The sequence below is a fragment of the Ammospiza nelsoni genome, chromosome 26, assembly GCF_027579445.1.
Source record: "Ammospiza nelsoni isolate bAmmNel1 chromosome 26, bAmmNel1.pri, whole genome shotgun sequence".
Taxonomy (NCBI): Eukaryota; Metazoa; Chordata; class Aves; order Passeriformes; family Passerellidae; genus Ammospiza; species Ammospiza nelsoni.
Window position 1 is genome coordinate 1,837,576 of NC_080658.1, and position 15,003 is coordinate 1,852,578.

General features: G+C 43.8%; 1 protein-coding gene across 1 annotated transcript in view; it reads right to left on the minus strand.

Annotated features, from left to right (window-relative positions):
- Positions 1–15,003, minus strand: part of TANC2 (tetratricopeptide repeat, ankyrin repeat and coiled-coil containing 2) — a 145,163-nt gene that overhangs the window by 65,503 nt on the left and 64,657 nt on the right. The window contains exon 7 of the mRNA XM_059489387.1: positions 3,200–3,348. Within this exon, the coding sequence (XP_059345370.1) occupies positions 3,200–3,348 (149 nt within the window). The remainder of the gene's footprint in view (positions 1–3,199; positions 3,349–15,003) is intronic.

Sequence of the window (15,003 nt, forward strand, 5' to 3'; positions counted from 1 at the left end):
CACTAACTTTAAAACATAGGAATCATTGCACTTTAAAGTAAATTAAAATTCGGTGCAAGGATGGTACACTTATCTTCCCTCCAGCTTATAAAACTATTGTTTCATGAAATGCCAGAAGTGATATAAGTTCCTTTATTTGCTGTGTTATCAATGCAGCTCCTGAAGAACAAGCTCCTTGCAACTGGAAATTATGAAATAACACAGTATATCACTTGGCATTGATTGACATGTTTTATTCTTGTATTGATATAGAAAAATGTTCCTCTGTGTGAGTTTTAAATATAAATTTCCATTGACAGAACATTCTGTATTATTATTATTGCTGCTGTTTCATCTGTCACATTTTCACTGAACTTTGAAAAATTACTCTGTTCTGCCAGCACCTCAGTGTCCTTTGTGCTGCTCTGGCAGACAATACAGTTAGAAAGAATGTCCCAAAAAGTAGGAGAAAAAGGATTTAATCCTCAGCATTTGGGATCTCCCATTAAGGAAATCACGATTAAGAGCACAGAAAGAATATATCCTTGGATATATTCAAAATAAGGGAACTGGGGGAAAAGGCATCATAGAGATGTACAGACTGGGCAGTTTCAGTGCAAATACTCCCATTCCTTATCTTCCTTTCAGCTTAAGCACTGGTGAGATGGCAAATAATTATTGTCTCGCCTGAGAAGGCAAAGCATGGCTGGAATAACAAGCAGCAGCTTTTGATACAAAGAACGTTTTCTTCGCTGAGCTCATGTAAATTAACACATTAAAAGCCAACAAATTGTTCTGATTTTTAGATTCAAGTGCAAACTACTGGCGAAAGTCTCAATCAGATTTTAATCAATCAGCGGCTAACAGAAGAATTAATTTAATTAATGCAAATCCCATAAACGTCTCATTGCGTGATTTTCAACATGATTGGAAGTAAGGTAGTGGAAGAAATTCAGTGTGGGATGGAGATTTGGAGAGGTTTTACCAAATTTGGTGCAATTCAGCAGCAGCTTTAGCTTGGACAGGATTTGTTTGCTGACACAGCCAGTGGGAGATGGCAGAGTCAGAAGAAAGCCCCAAAAATGTGAGATGGCTGGGGCTGAGGTGCAGAGGCTGATGGAGAAGATTCGTTCAGCCTACAGAAAGGACAAAGGTACACTGGATCCAAGGACAGACAGCTGCACCCTTCCACTACCTGCAGGGCCTGGAGAGAAGACACAACCACGCTCCAAAGGGAAAGGACAAGGAGCAGCAGTCGCAGCCTCCATCCAGGACATTTTCTACCAGGTAGAAGATTCTTCACACCTGAAGTTGGTGAGCCCCAAGAGAGGCTGTCAGGAGAGCCCACTGATCTCCATCAGTGGAGATTTTCAAACCCTGCTTAGATGAGCCTGAGAACCACAGTGCCCCCCTGAATCCAGCCCTACTTCTGGCGTGCGTGGATGGGTTGACCTCACGAGGTCAACTCCAACCTTGAGTATTCCAGGATTCAAGGCAAGTGCTGACATCAGGAGACACTTACAAAGGAAGGAAAAAATTAACTTGGTAATTGAGGAACCAGCCTCTCTTTATCTTCTCCTGAACATGAACAGCATTCAAAGGCCCTGGACAAACTTTTTCATGCAAAAATTAGCACGCAGCCCAAGATACCAATCTAGTTTAGAGGACAAGTCTGCTATTTCTCTTTAGATTTTTTCTTTTATTTATTCTCCAAAGACATCTCTGGCTTTAGAAAAAAAAGATTGGATTTTAATTTCTGTCAAAAGGTAACAACAAAAGGAACCATTTATAGTAGAAAGCTCTGCTTGGCTTTGAAGTATTCAGTTGAAATAGGCGCCTGTTAAAAGGACATTTTCTAGCCCAATGTATAGAACAGTCCATTTTAAATCCACATCTTGCTTTAAGAAATTGAATGGGAAGTCTTAAAAGTGTAACATACGTGTTAAAGGCAAAAACTTTACGAAATCCCATTTCTTGGCTCTCAATCAAACTAGCTCATGCAGGAGATCAAAAATGTCTTGTGTCAGTCAGTCAACCCAACCTGGCCCTGAGACACTGCCAGGGATCCACAGGCAGCTACAGCTTCCCTGGGCACCCTGTGCCAGGGCCTGCCCACCCTCATACAGAGGAATTCCTTCCCAATATCCCATCTAACCCTGCCCTCTGGCAGTGGGAGCCATTCACGTCACTCCAGGCCTTTGTCCAGCTCTCCTGGAGCCCCTTTAGGCACTGGAGGGGGCTCTAAATTCTCCCTGGAGCCTTCTGTTCTCCAGTCTGAGCATTCCCAGCTCTCCCAGCCTGGCTCCAGAGCAGAGAGGCTCCAGCACTTGGACCAACTCCGTGGCCTCCTCTGGACTTGCTCCAACAGGTCTGCATCTGTTCTGTGCTGGCGACAGGCCATTTCTCACTGACTCTCTTTTTAAGGAATTCAAGTTCTCTGAATTACATTTATGTTAAACATCTGAGTGACTCATGCAGAGTCACCCAATGGCAATTAAAAGAACAGAGAATTGCAAGTGGTTGATGAGTTTTGTGCTCTTCTGTTACATACTGGATTAGCCATCTGTCAATTTAAATACAAGAAGGGGTGGGGGAGGAAAGGCCTCCTATTTTCACTCTCAGCAAAACTGCTAATTGTTGGTACCTGAGGCAAAGGAGGGAGAAACTCAGGCTCAGGCAGTTTCTACAAAACCTGTATCATAGCCCAAAGCTTTCCAGCCAGCCAGGGGTATAACAAGCTCTGTCACAATAAAGATTTTATGATTTGCCTTCTTTATCTGTTTTCAAGCATGAAATCACCTTGTTGGGCAAATATGAGCAAGAACCATGACTATCTGTAAAATCAGGCTACTACTACTTCCCTCTCCCTTCTGCAGAGACTGAGTCTTTATGTAACACTACTGAAGTACTTCTGAAATATCACCGAGAAGATGCCAGGCAAGAACAGATTATTTTGGTCACTATAATCTGATTAGAAACACTGCCCACTCCTACATTTGCAGAAACAGAAAAACAACAGAAGCTGTCTCACATGGCTGATCCCTGAAGCGCGGCCTGCTGTTCTGCGAGGATGACTCACTGTGAGACAGGAGACACAACCTTTACCTCAGCACCATTATTTCATTGTTACACCTGGTCGCCATGGAATTAGGCAATAACCACCCTCTCCCGAACGCCACAGTGATCCCAACCCATGCCACAGGGGATCAGGGGGCCATACCTGGTTCTCGTCCTGCACCTCCATGCTGTACTGGGGCCCTGGCTGAACCTCCGTGACTTTCTCTCCGAGGAGGAAGCCCAGGCGAGTCATGAGTGTGTTCGCTGCCTCATCTACGGATGGAGGGGGTCCCAGCTCTTGCTCGGTATCACCTAAACACAAGAAAACCAGGTTCAGACAGGAATTGTTCGCTTTCGGCTGCTGCTCAGTGGTTTTTACCGACACGGCACCTGTACCTGCTGTGTACCCTCAGTATCCGGGTTTTCAGGTTATTCACGTTATTCGAGTCTGTTTTACCATTCCGTGCTGGTCATTAATTTTAGGTCATGTACCATAGATGTATGTTTTCTCCAATGTTAACTGTTGCTTCTCCTCTCACTGCTCATTATTTTTGCAGCACCTCCCATGGAAGCACACCTAGGTATCTTGTCCCTGTAGCAGAAGTACCAGAGCTACCAGCGAACAAGATTTTCCAGACCAGCATTGGTTTGCTCTCTTCCCTCTGTTTCTCACAGAGAAGTTACTCACAGAGAAGACAAGAAGACATTTAGAAGGTGCTCCATGAGCTGCAGAGCTGAGCAGTGTTACTGAACAGTTAATAGGAAAGACCAGGACAGAAAATACATTTGTGGAAATGCAACTTCCACTGTCACCTGCTGTCCCCAGCACACTCACAGTCATATGGAAATCAAGTCTCTCCAAATAGAACTCACTTCCTGCACTCCCCCTATGGGTTATGCCACAAATTCCCCATCAAGTCTGCAAAACAGCCCAAAACAACATTTGTAATGATTTTTTCTATTTTTTTTCCCACCACCTGCAGGGAAAGCAGCACAGATGAGTTTCTAGCTAGCAATGCACACTGGGAAAAGGCCCGGCAAGAAGAGTGGCATTTCTGTAGCCTTTTAATTTTATAACAAAAAAGGAAGAATAAAAACCTGTGGAGGTTTTTGACTTTTAGTATCACACATGTAATTTGGGTTCTGAAAGTCAAGTTCCTTCCTGCTTACACCAACAGCAGGGTTAAAGCCTGAAGGTCAAGTTCTTACCACTTTACACTGAAGTAATACTGTGCTTAGTGCAGTTATAGGAGACTAATTAGGATTTGCAATTAGTCTACAGTTAATTATTCATCTGATAATGTAGAATTTGGAAAAGAGCCCATCTCCATTTCCTAGCTCTGTCCTGGTTTGGGCTCCTCCAGCACTCAGCCTGCAACAGTAAAAGGATGCTACTTTAAATAAAATACTGCTTTTTGATAACTGTAACTGAAACCCTGTAACTGAAACTGAAAATCATGGAACCTGGGACATGTAAAAAACCTCAGGAAATTTAAGCCAGTTGCTTCCAGAAATTCACATTTAATCTCACAGAGCACAGCTCACAGAAGTTTACAGCAATTTTTGGATGTCTCATCTGCACTACTGCAAATTAAAAACCCAGGAGCATCTCCCATGCAACCACGACTGCATTCCAAGCACCACCAGCTCTGGGAGCTGAGCATCTGGAGCTGTCCTTTCACTGTGGCTTCACTGTTATGAAAATGGATGATACAGTAAATCCACGTAAGCTGAGTTACTGAATCCCCATTGTACTGCCTGAACCGACGCTGACGTGAATCCCATAGATTTAAGAGAGACAAATTTAAACGGATGGCCCAATTTGAGGAACTGCTGACCACCCACAGTCAATCTGTGGGCATTTACTGGCTCTAGGAGCCCGAGCCAGAACACAGACATTTATGTAAAATGATAACTAGAGAGACTTTTATTTCCAAGGTTGTTTCTTTCTTTAAAAGGTATACTACATTTTTAAAGGAAGATTTTTTGGTAAAAGCCATTCCCTGGATATGGCTCCACAGCTTATTGTGCATTCATATTCTGTCTTTACAACCACGATATCAAAAATATTCTAATTATGCTGACTTACACATCTGGGGCAGAAAGGAACAGCTGGATCTACCTCTGTATTGCCCACTTGGGAGGATTTAGGAGTGCCCAGGTGAGGCAGCTGCAGGGCACTGGGCACAGCCAGTTTCCTTTGGCTCAGTGCTGGGAACAACTCCCAACCAAACTTCACTCATTGGAGCTTGAGTTTAACCTTGTCCTTAACCTCCAGCTTCTATTAAACCACCCTTTAAACATCTCCAAGAGGCACAAACCTGGATTTCACCTGTAAAATACAGAAAACTACAATCTTGCCTCAAGTCACTGTACAGGTGCACAGAAGATACAGAGGATAATAATTACGTGCTTTGATAACAGCAGGGCGTTGGAACCACAACATCTTCAAGATCCCTTCAACCCAAACCAGTTTGTGATTGTAATTCACAGAACCATGGAAAGGTTTGGCATGGGAAGGACCTTAAAGCCCATCCATTCCCATCTCCTGCCCATGGCAGGGTATCTTGCACTGTGTCCCAGGGTGCTCCAAGCCACATCCAACCTGTCCTTGGACACTCCCAGGGATGGGGCAGCCACAGCTGCTCTGGGCACCCTGTGCCAGGACCTCACCAGGCTCACAGGGAACAATTTCTTCCTCATATCTGATTTAACTCTGACCTCCTTCACCTTAAGTTCTTCTGCCTTGTCTTGTGACTCCCTGCTCCTTCCCTGCGAAATGCTGGGTCATGGTACAAGGTGTCACCAGCTGAGCCACAGCAGTGGAGCTGTGAGACCTCCAGATTTCATACAAAACTATACATTATTTTATTACAACCTGGCTTTCAAAGTACAGACAACTTTGAATTTAAGCAAAGCGCCATTGTACTGGATTAACCCCTCCTAAAGTCTTAAAAAATAAGTGGAATCATTTAACTGAATGTCAAAGAACAGACAGAACAGCTCTGAAGTGAATGGGAATTATGGAAAAAATCTGTATGTTGCCTTTCAGGGCTGACAGTAAGACCTAATATTCTCTTCCTAAGTTCAGTGAAAGGGTATAACTGTTTTTTTCTCCCTTCCCCTGTGTGTTATCCAGTTGGTGCTGCAACCACATTGTACTTCAACTCTCAAATGAGAGTTTGTGTCTTGGCTCAATTCTGCCTCTAATGAGAGGTCTGCTGCAACAAGTGGAGATACCCAAGGCTCACACAGGTACCTTTTTCTCTTTATTCTGAACAATTTTAGCAGATCCCAGCAGTGAACACCCCCATACTTTCCATCTACTTCTGCCTCATTTTTAGTTAATGACTTTTTCTTTGACTGAACTGCAAAAATGCAAATTAGAAATACAACCTGAGCTTGTCAAGCAATTTAATACCTCTGATCCTCCCTTCAAAAAATGCAACCCACTTTAAATACGTCAGCAGATCTCTGCAATTCACCCTGGAATTTACCTGATTTAGGCCATTTAGGAGCAATTTTACAGAGCCTGGCAGCTCTCTCAGATGGCTTATCCAGAAATACCCTTTGGATTTCTGAAGGGGTCAACTCTTAACACCTCTGTAGGCATCACATGCAGCAGGATTGAGTTCATAAGTGCTCATAAATGTTCAGAGTATTCCTTGAAAACCAAATATATCATTTTACGGCAGAGTTACTAGGTTTGCTCTTCTCAAGAAACCGTAACATTCAAAATGTCCAATATGTTTTTTGTACATTGTCATTTTCAAACAGTGTTTCTGTTACCTCCTTTCAATTCCTATATGAAAGTTGCCACATATTTCAGCTGCAATTGCTTACAAGCAAATGAAATTTCTTCATGATTTATTTGGTAATGCTGTGACTGGTTTGATAGCCACCCTCATCTAATTCTAGATAAATGGTGGAGGGTAGTGCCCCTGGGACACATTAACAATGCATCTGCAGTCCATAGAATATTTTTAGTTTAATTGCCATACTTTTACTTTCAAACCAGCTGAAACCTATTGCAGTGAGTGGCTAACAAGAACTGGGTAACAGTTCCCTTAGAGGCACCCATCCCCAAATTTGCCTATGAGACTGACTTACCTTTAGGAAATCAAAAATTCTTGAATTAGCAATTTAAAAAAAATAGCTACATGCAAAAGCAAGCACTTATGGAAGGGCAGAAATAAATTATACCATTTAAGACCCTGATCTTCAATTACATAACTGCAGAGTTTTATCTAACAACTTCCCTACCTCCATGTGACCTGAATCTGTCCCATTATTATGTACATCTGCTTTAAATTATTCTGGATACACTTGAGCTGTATTTGGAAAATATCCTTGACCATTTCTGCATATCCCCCTAATCTCAGAATTAATGGAAGATTTTTTCATTAGTCTTGTTTACATCGAGAAGAGATTTAAAAAAATTTAACTACTAAGGGATGAAGGCAGCCCTATGAAGACAGCCCTATATGCATCTCTAAAAATGTCAATTTTTGTACTGCTGCACCTCCAATCCTGGGGTCAGTTTTGGAGCCCCAGGAGCAGCTGAGGGAGCTGGAAAGGGGCTCAGCCTGGAGAAAAGGAGGCTCAGGGGGGCCCTTGTGGACCAAAGAAAAAAGAATGGGGGAAATGAGAGGGCACTCATTAATGAACATCCATCCATCCATCCATCCATCCATCCATCCATCCATCCATCCATCCATCCATCCATCCATCCATCCATAAAAGACCAGTTATCATAAATACAAGCCTGGGCATCTGGAGTATCTCCTGGAAGCAGGATTACACTTTGATCCCCAAAAATGTTCCTGAGCTCTTTAACAAATCAAGGACACCAGGACGGAAGCAGTAAGTTCCCCACTGACGGAAAGCAGTGGCAATGGCGGGCAGGCAGAGGCAGGCACACCCCCAGGGGTGGCAAACAAAATAAAACAAACAAAATAAAAACAGACAACTCCACAGCCTTAGCAGGGTGCTGAAACCACGGGGTGCTGGGTTTGAGTGTAGTGAAAAAGCCTGAGGGAGCAGCAGCCGGGTTCCTCTGCAGCATCCGCCTCAGCCGGGGAGACGCGCCCTTCGGGAAGGGGTGCGGGTTTTCCTCCGAGGCATCCCAAGAGATGGTGAAGGTCCTTTCCAGCCACAGCGGGTGGAATAAGGTTCCAGTTCAGCAGCTGCTCTTACAAGCAAAGCTCACCCATGGTAGGAGAAGAATTGGGAGGATAAAAGCAGTGAATCCTCCCGGCAGTGAGCGCAGGCCGGCTCGGCTGTCCCTCTGTGCCCGTGTTCACAGGGGTTCTTGGATGAGGGAAGAGATGAGGATCTGACTCCACGTTTCAGAAGGCTTGATTTATTATTTTATGATATATATTACATTAAAACTATACTCAAAGAATAGAAGAAAAGGTTTCATCAGAAGGCTGGCTAAGAATAGAAAGGAATGATAACAAAAGCTTCTGTCTTGGACAGAGAGTCCGAGCCAGCTGACTGTGATTGGCCATTAATTAGAAACAACTCTATGAGACCAATCACAGATGCACCTGTTGCATTCCACAGCAGCAGATAACCATTGTTTACATTTTGTTCTTGAGGCCTCTCAACTTCTCAGGAGGAAAAATCCTAAGGAAAGGATTTTTCATAAAAGTTGACTGCGACATCCCTCCTCTGATGCCAAGAGCCCAGCCCAGCGCCCACCGCCCAATTCTCACAGCATCTCTGCTCTTTTAAAGAGAAAACCCCTCAGGTAAAGAGTAGCCAGCTGCATCCTTCTCCCTCCTCCTCCTCTTCCCAGCCACATCTTTTGTTCTCTGAAATATCCGTAGTTATTGTCTCTTAGCAACAAATGGGACAAAATTTCACGAGAGAAAGGAAAAAAAGTAAAAATCCTAACCTTCACCAGCATGTTGCATTATAACCACCCAAATCATCTATTTAATTCCAGTAACTCTCTTTCAAAATTTCTCACATTCCTTCCTCTGATTTTTCACATCATTTATTTCTATCAGGTGATAGAAATCTGACAAAAATTTTGAAAACCCTGCTCCGTTTGTGGGAAGGCCAACACTGGCCAACCAACAGGGGCACAAAGTAAGTTGGAGGAGACTTTCAGAAATATATACATACATATATAACATAATATTTTCCATTAGTTTCAAGGGAAGAAGAAGATTTTGACAAAACACCTTTCCTTCTTCCAAAGCAGCTTTGCCAGGTCAAAACACAACGAGCATTAAAATGAACCAAATGTTTAGTAAGGCAAATGACATTTTACTGCCACCTTTGACCACTGTTAAGTGGGAGGTCACCAGCAAGAGACAAGACAGCACAAAGACCTTGCCCTTACCTGATCTGATCTATTAGCACATTCCCAGGATAAATTTATTAAAAGCAAATCTGACTAAATTATAGTCTTTGCATTTACGACACTGACAACAATCTTGAAAACCTACCATTACATACCTGAATAAGACTTTAAAAGTTCTGTTTGGATGTAATAACTGCTACAGAAATAGAATAATTTACTGTTGCCAGCTTTTAAAATACCGAGTGAGACTGAACAGGGCTTAAACCTGGTCTAGTGGAAGGTTCCCTGCCCTTGGCAGTGGGTAGAATGGTCCCTTCCAGCCCAACCCAGCCTGTTATTCTCTGATTCTTTTGGGGGCCAATTTCTAACATAATCAATGTCTAGGGCTGTTGCTAATTGTGTATCTTCAATGACTGGAGAAGGACTACTGTCCATGTGGATGAGATCAATTTAAAATTTGTTTTTTCTCTAACTATATGAAAATCTTACCCCACTCAAATAAAATAAAATCACCCACACTGTCCTCACAATGCCCTGAAGTTATGCAGATCAGGAGCTGTAATTTCATCTGTAAAATGCAGGTGGAGAAACACCACTGAAGTTACTGAAGGGGGCAGATACAGGTGACAGATGTGCAGGTAACTGCACGTAACAGCTCAACTCCTCTTGCCAGGCAAGACAGATGCCCAGAATAGATGGGAATAGTGCAGAGAGCCCAGGAATGCTACCCCAGGCAGACTCTGCCAGCAGCCAGGAGCAGAGAACAGCAGCAGGGACCTGCTCGAAGTGCTGACCATATGTGGTGGGACAGGGTTCCTCATGGGAACATATGGAAGAGCCAGTGGGGATTTCACTCTGAGAAACAAAACCAGCAGGCACAGGAGTCAGGGAGGAAGGCTGCCACAGTCTCAGTCCAAACACAAGGATTTTGGAGCCTGCAGTAAGTTACAGGGCACTGGAGGAATTTGAAGCCAGGTTGGTACAACCAGGGCTGCGCTTTCAAGCTGGCAGCTGGCCAAAATGGTCATGGTTTGGACTCAAGGTAATTATTTTCAAGCAATTTGGAGTTAAATAATTAGTGACATAAAACGTCAAAAATTCTGCTTAATGAGGTGGAAAATCTACCGTGGTACAGGAGGTTATGCACAAGTTGATCTCCTTTCTTCAGGGTCCAAGGGCAGCTGTGCTGCCCTGGAGAACAGAGCAGATGGGACAGAGGGAACGCTGACGACTGAAGCCAATTTCACCAGGGGAACAACAGTCACGCTAGATAAGAATAAAGAAGTTCTTGTTCTGCAACCCTGGGGAGGGTGAGGAAGTCTCAGCAACTGGCAAGAGAGCACAAGTCATGGTGTGGCTTTCAGAGCGCTGCATATTTTCACTTATGGGCAGCTCTCCATAGCATCACTGAAATTCAAGGACTTTCATCCGTAGGCACTGGGACATGGGAGCCAGGCTTATAAAAGAACAGAGCAGTCTCCTACAAATGTAATCATCCCTTCTTCTATACAGCTAACAATAATGGTAAAATGAATACTGAGGGGGTTGCCTCCGTAAAGAGGCGAAACAAAATAACAGCATCTCAAAACACTGTAGGAAAAAAAGAAATAGAATTACTGGCCACTTCCTCTTTCTTTCCCCTCTCCTCCAGCTACATTTTTATGACAAAAACAGGCTGAATGGAGCTTGGAGCAACCTGTCCTAAAAGGTGTCCCTGCCCATATCAGGAGGTGGGACTGGATGATCTTTAAGGTGCCACCCAACCCAAACCATGCTGGGATTCAAGAGCATCAGTGCTCCTGTTGCCAAAAAATAATATGCTAGAAGAAGAAACTCCTCTGCCAGAGTCACTCCATCAGTGAGAAACCTGCTCCCCACCTGCTCAGATGTAGGAAAAAAGGTTTTACATTGATCCTCACAGGCCCAACACTGACAGTTTCAAAACCATCAGGGTTGGTTTGCTTACGTACATATTTATTCGCTGCCAGAAAGCTATAAATATTCAAAACGCCAAAGTATTAGCACAAAAATGTTACTGTTTCCCAACAGATCAGTTGAAAGCAAGCACTGCAGCTTGCTGAGGCAAAACAACTCCTTAAATTCCCTGGGATCTGTCCGGATGGGCAGCCAGAGGTGCTGGGCTGCTGCTGCTGAAGGATCCAAAGCCAAACACACCTCAGGAGCCATCCAGGTTACATCTGTGAAAGCAGTCACAACACTTTAAAGTTGGGCAGCTCATCACAAAAACAGAATTTGGATCATTTACAGCCTTTCCTCCTCTTTTTTCCCTTTTTTTCTCCTCCAGGTAGATTGAACCCAAACCCTGTAAGGGTTGGGTATTAATAGATTACACCAGGAAGCTGCAAGAAAAGCATGTTGTCTCCAGTTATTCAGCAGTTAAAATATATGGGAACAGTGTATGGGATTAGTATTATTTTTGTTTCTGATCTTGAACAACTCTGCTTTGGTAAGATTCAATAAACCCTAAACTCAGGACCCTGCCACTATTCTCCAAGTTGCAGCTTTCAGTTCAAGCAAACTCGATGACACCTAATGGCAACTGGTCCGTGGCCAATCCCAAAAGGATTCACACCCAGAACTCCAGCAAGGCCTTCAATATTCCTCCCTCTGATCCAGAATTCCAGACCAGACCGGGGCTTGTTTTGTAATACACGAGTTTATTCTGAAACTGGTTCCATCTCTTGATCTAGCAGAAGGAACCAAGAGCATCCTCCCAGGAACAGCATGAGAAAAGTCAATTGCTTCCATAGCAACCAATGTGCCAAATTACGGCTCTTCTGCAATTAGGGCTGATCACACAATGATTTCCCATTCCCTTCAGGTCAGTGGGCTTGACAGTGCTGGGACAAGCACAAGATTCAACAGTAAAACCATTTGTCAGATCACGGTTGGTTCGATTATTTCCTCTCCTTCCCCCTCCCAGTTCATCACTGTTCAATGAGACAGAGGTTGGACCAGAATCCTGCTGGCTAAATTTGTTTGGGGTTTTGTAGGATTTTTTTGGCTCAGTGCCTGTATTTTCACAATGAAAAATCAGAGAGTACTGCTGGTTCCCACATTCCCTCTTAAAGGGATTTTTCTAAGACCTGAGAAGCATTTTGCTGTGTTTAGGAGAAACACGTGGATAATGTAAAATGAAAAATCCACATTTTACGTGATAAAAAGAGAGAAGCAGCAGCAAGCAGATGTCAAGCTCAACGATTCTTTAACCAAAGGAAGAGAAAAAGGAGCGATGAGATGAACACAAGTGCTGCTGCCATGGTAAATCACTCCCCTCCCTGTCTGTGGCAGGAGCACCGCAGTGATTCCTAACTCAATCAGGGATGAAAACAGACGCCTGCCAGCCTCATGTGCAATACGAGCAAACCAGACACTCAAGATCTGTGTCCCAAAATTTCTGAAGAAGGAGTTAATCAAATTAAAAGATAATGTCATAACAGACTTAGCCTTTGGAACACAACGCCAAGGTAATCAATTACATAAAACGCAACTGCAAACATTAATCTGAGGCAAAAGGCCATTACCTGAAAGCACCATCCATCTCCAACAGATTTTCTGAGCACTTAAAAGTCAAAACATGTTTTAGCTACCGTGAGAAACAAAAAGCAGCTCAAAGAAAGATGTCCTTGTGACCACAATTAAGAACCAAGAAGGCAGGACAGTTTACCACGCAAGCAGCGCCTCTTGGCAGGAGTGAGGTGTGATAAAGTGGGGGAAAACCCCTACACATTAAACTGAGTCACTAGAATCACTGCAGAAAAGGTTTGACAGTTGAACAGCAGAGGTTTGAAGGTCAATTCCTGCTATTCTACGTTATCCTCCTTGAAGAGCAGTGATGGATGTGAGGGCGGCAGCCCCAGCCTCCCTGACTCCACAGGGCTGACAAGAGGGAAAGCACAAATGCCTCTGTTGAACAGTGTCGGCAGGACTGGAGCAGAGACAAGAGGGAAGATGGATCAGAAACCTTCCAAGACCTTCCTTATAAAGTCTCTGCTATGTCACAGAGTCACAGGATGGTCTGGGTTGGAGGAGATCTTTTAGCTCATGCAGCTCCACCATCCACTAGAGCAGGTTGCTGTAAGCCCTGTCCCACCTGGCCTTGAACATTTCCAGGGATGGGAGACCTGTGCCAGGGCCTCATTACCCACACAGGGAAGGGACAAGCAACTCCTTCTCCACCAGGGACACTTCAAGTCAAGGACTGAAACCTGAACAACCTCTGCAACTAAAAACATCTACAGAAACAATCTGACTCAATGATCCTTGTGGGTCCCTTTCAACTCAGCTTATTCTGTGATAATTCTGGTAGAAAGGGGTTTTTCAAAGTCATGGAACAGCGCTTTTTTTTGCCATCATCTTAGTTGCAACAACTATAAAAATATGGTCCAAATTCTACATCCATTTTAGAAGATTTATTAATTTTTAAATATCTACATTCTTTCCTCTATACAATGAATGTAATTGAAAAAAAAAAGAAATGGCACCAAGCTTAAAACTTCACTATTTGTGCTTGGTATTAGAATGTCCCTCCATGATACCACTCGGTATTGTGATCTTCTTTCTCCCTCCTCAGCACTGGAACGTCGGGAGCACGTCACTCCCCCACACTGACTCACACTGAAGATGTCACAAGCAAATCTTCCCCCCAGCAGCATGAGGGGCACTGCAGTTGCTCAGGAAACCACCTCCCTGGAATGTGCTGAAATTCGCCTGAAGCCTTAAAATAAACATTTTGATACCGAGCAAAATTTCACCTCTCGGCATCTCAAATTGAAATCGTTATTCCTATATCTGCAGAGTAGCTAATGTTCTCTTTTCTTTGCTATTTAGTGTTTTAAACTGCTTTAAAGTGCATAATTAATTACATTTTTTTGTCAGGGATCACATTAAAAACCACTCCACCTCCCCTCCACTGCCAGGCAGATCATCAGCCTAATTTCTTTCCTTCTTTCAACTCACACCGTTATTCTTGGAAACGCTCAAGGATTTAGCGCTGTGTGCTACATCTTCACAGGATGCACACATTTTAGAAGAGGGTTAATATAAGCCTAGCACAGAAGAAAGGAGTTGTATTTCCTTGGAAAACTGATTCCAGGCAGTGCCTGAAGCTTTGCCATGATCCAGAGCAGGACTCTAATAAACCAGGAGCTGGATGCTATGTCCCCTTTGGTTCCTGTGAGCTGACCACAACTTAGTTCTTTCTTTCTTTCCCTCTTTACACAAGGATCCTCCCCCAACCACCTACTTCTTCCAAGGTGGAGCATTTCAAGCTTGGAATCCAGCCTTCCACACCAGCAAAACCTCCAGCCCTCACATTGCTGCTACTTTCACAGAAGGATCCATAAATTTGGGCAGTTTCTTCCCTGAGCAGCTTCAGAAATCCTTCCCCAATGGATTCTATCCTCTCCTCTTCCCTCGCCTGTCCCAGCTGCCAATATAAACCTGGCCACAGTCCCTGAACACGGCACACGTGAAGAGAGCAGCTCCCTAACAGGTCCCTGGCGTCACATTTAAGGAAACTGAAACAAACTGAATTCCCAGCCTGCACTTTCTACCTTGACTCCAAGTCCGTGCCCTTCCCTGGCATGCTCTGTTCTGCTCTTATCTCATTTCCCTTTTCCAAGTACACC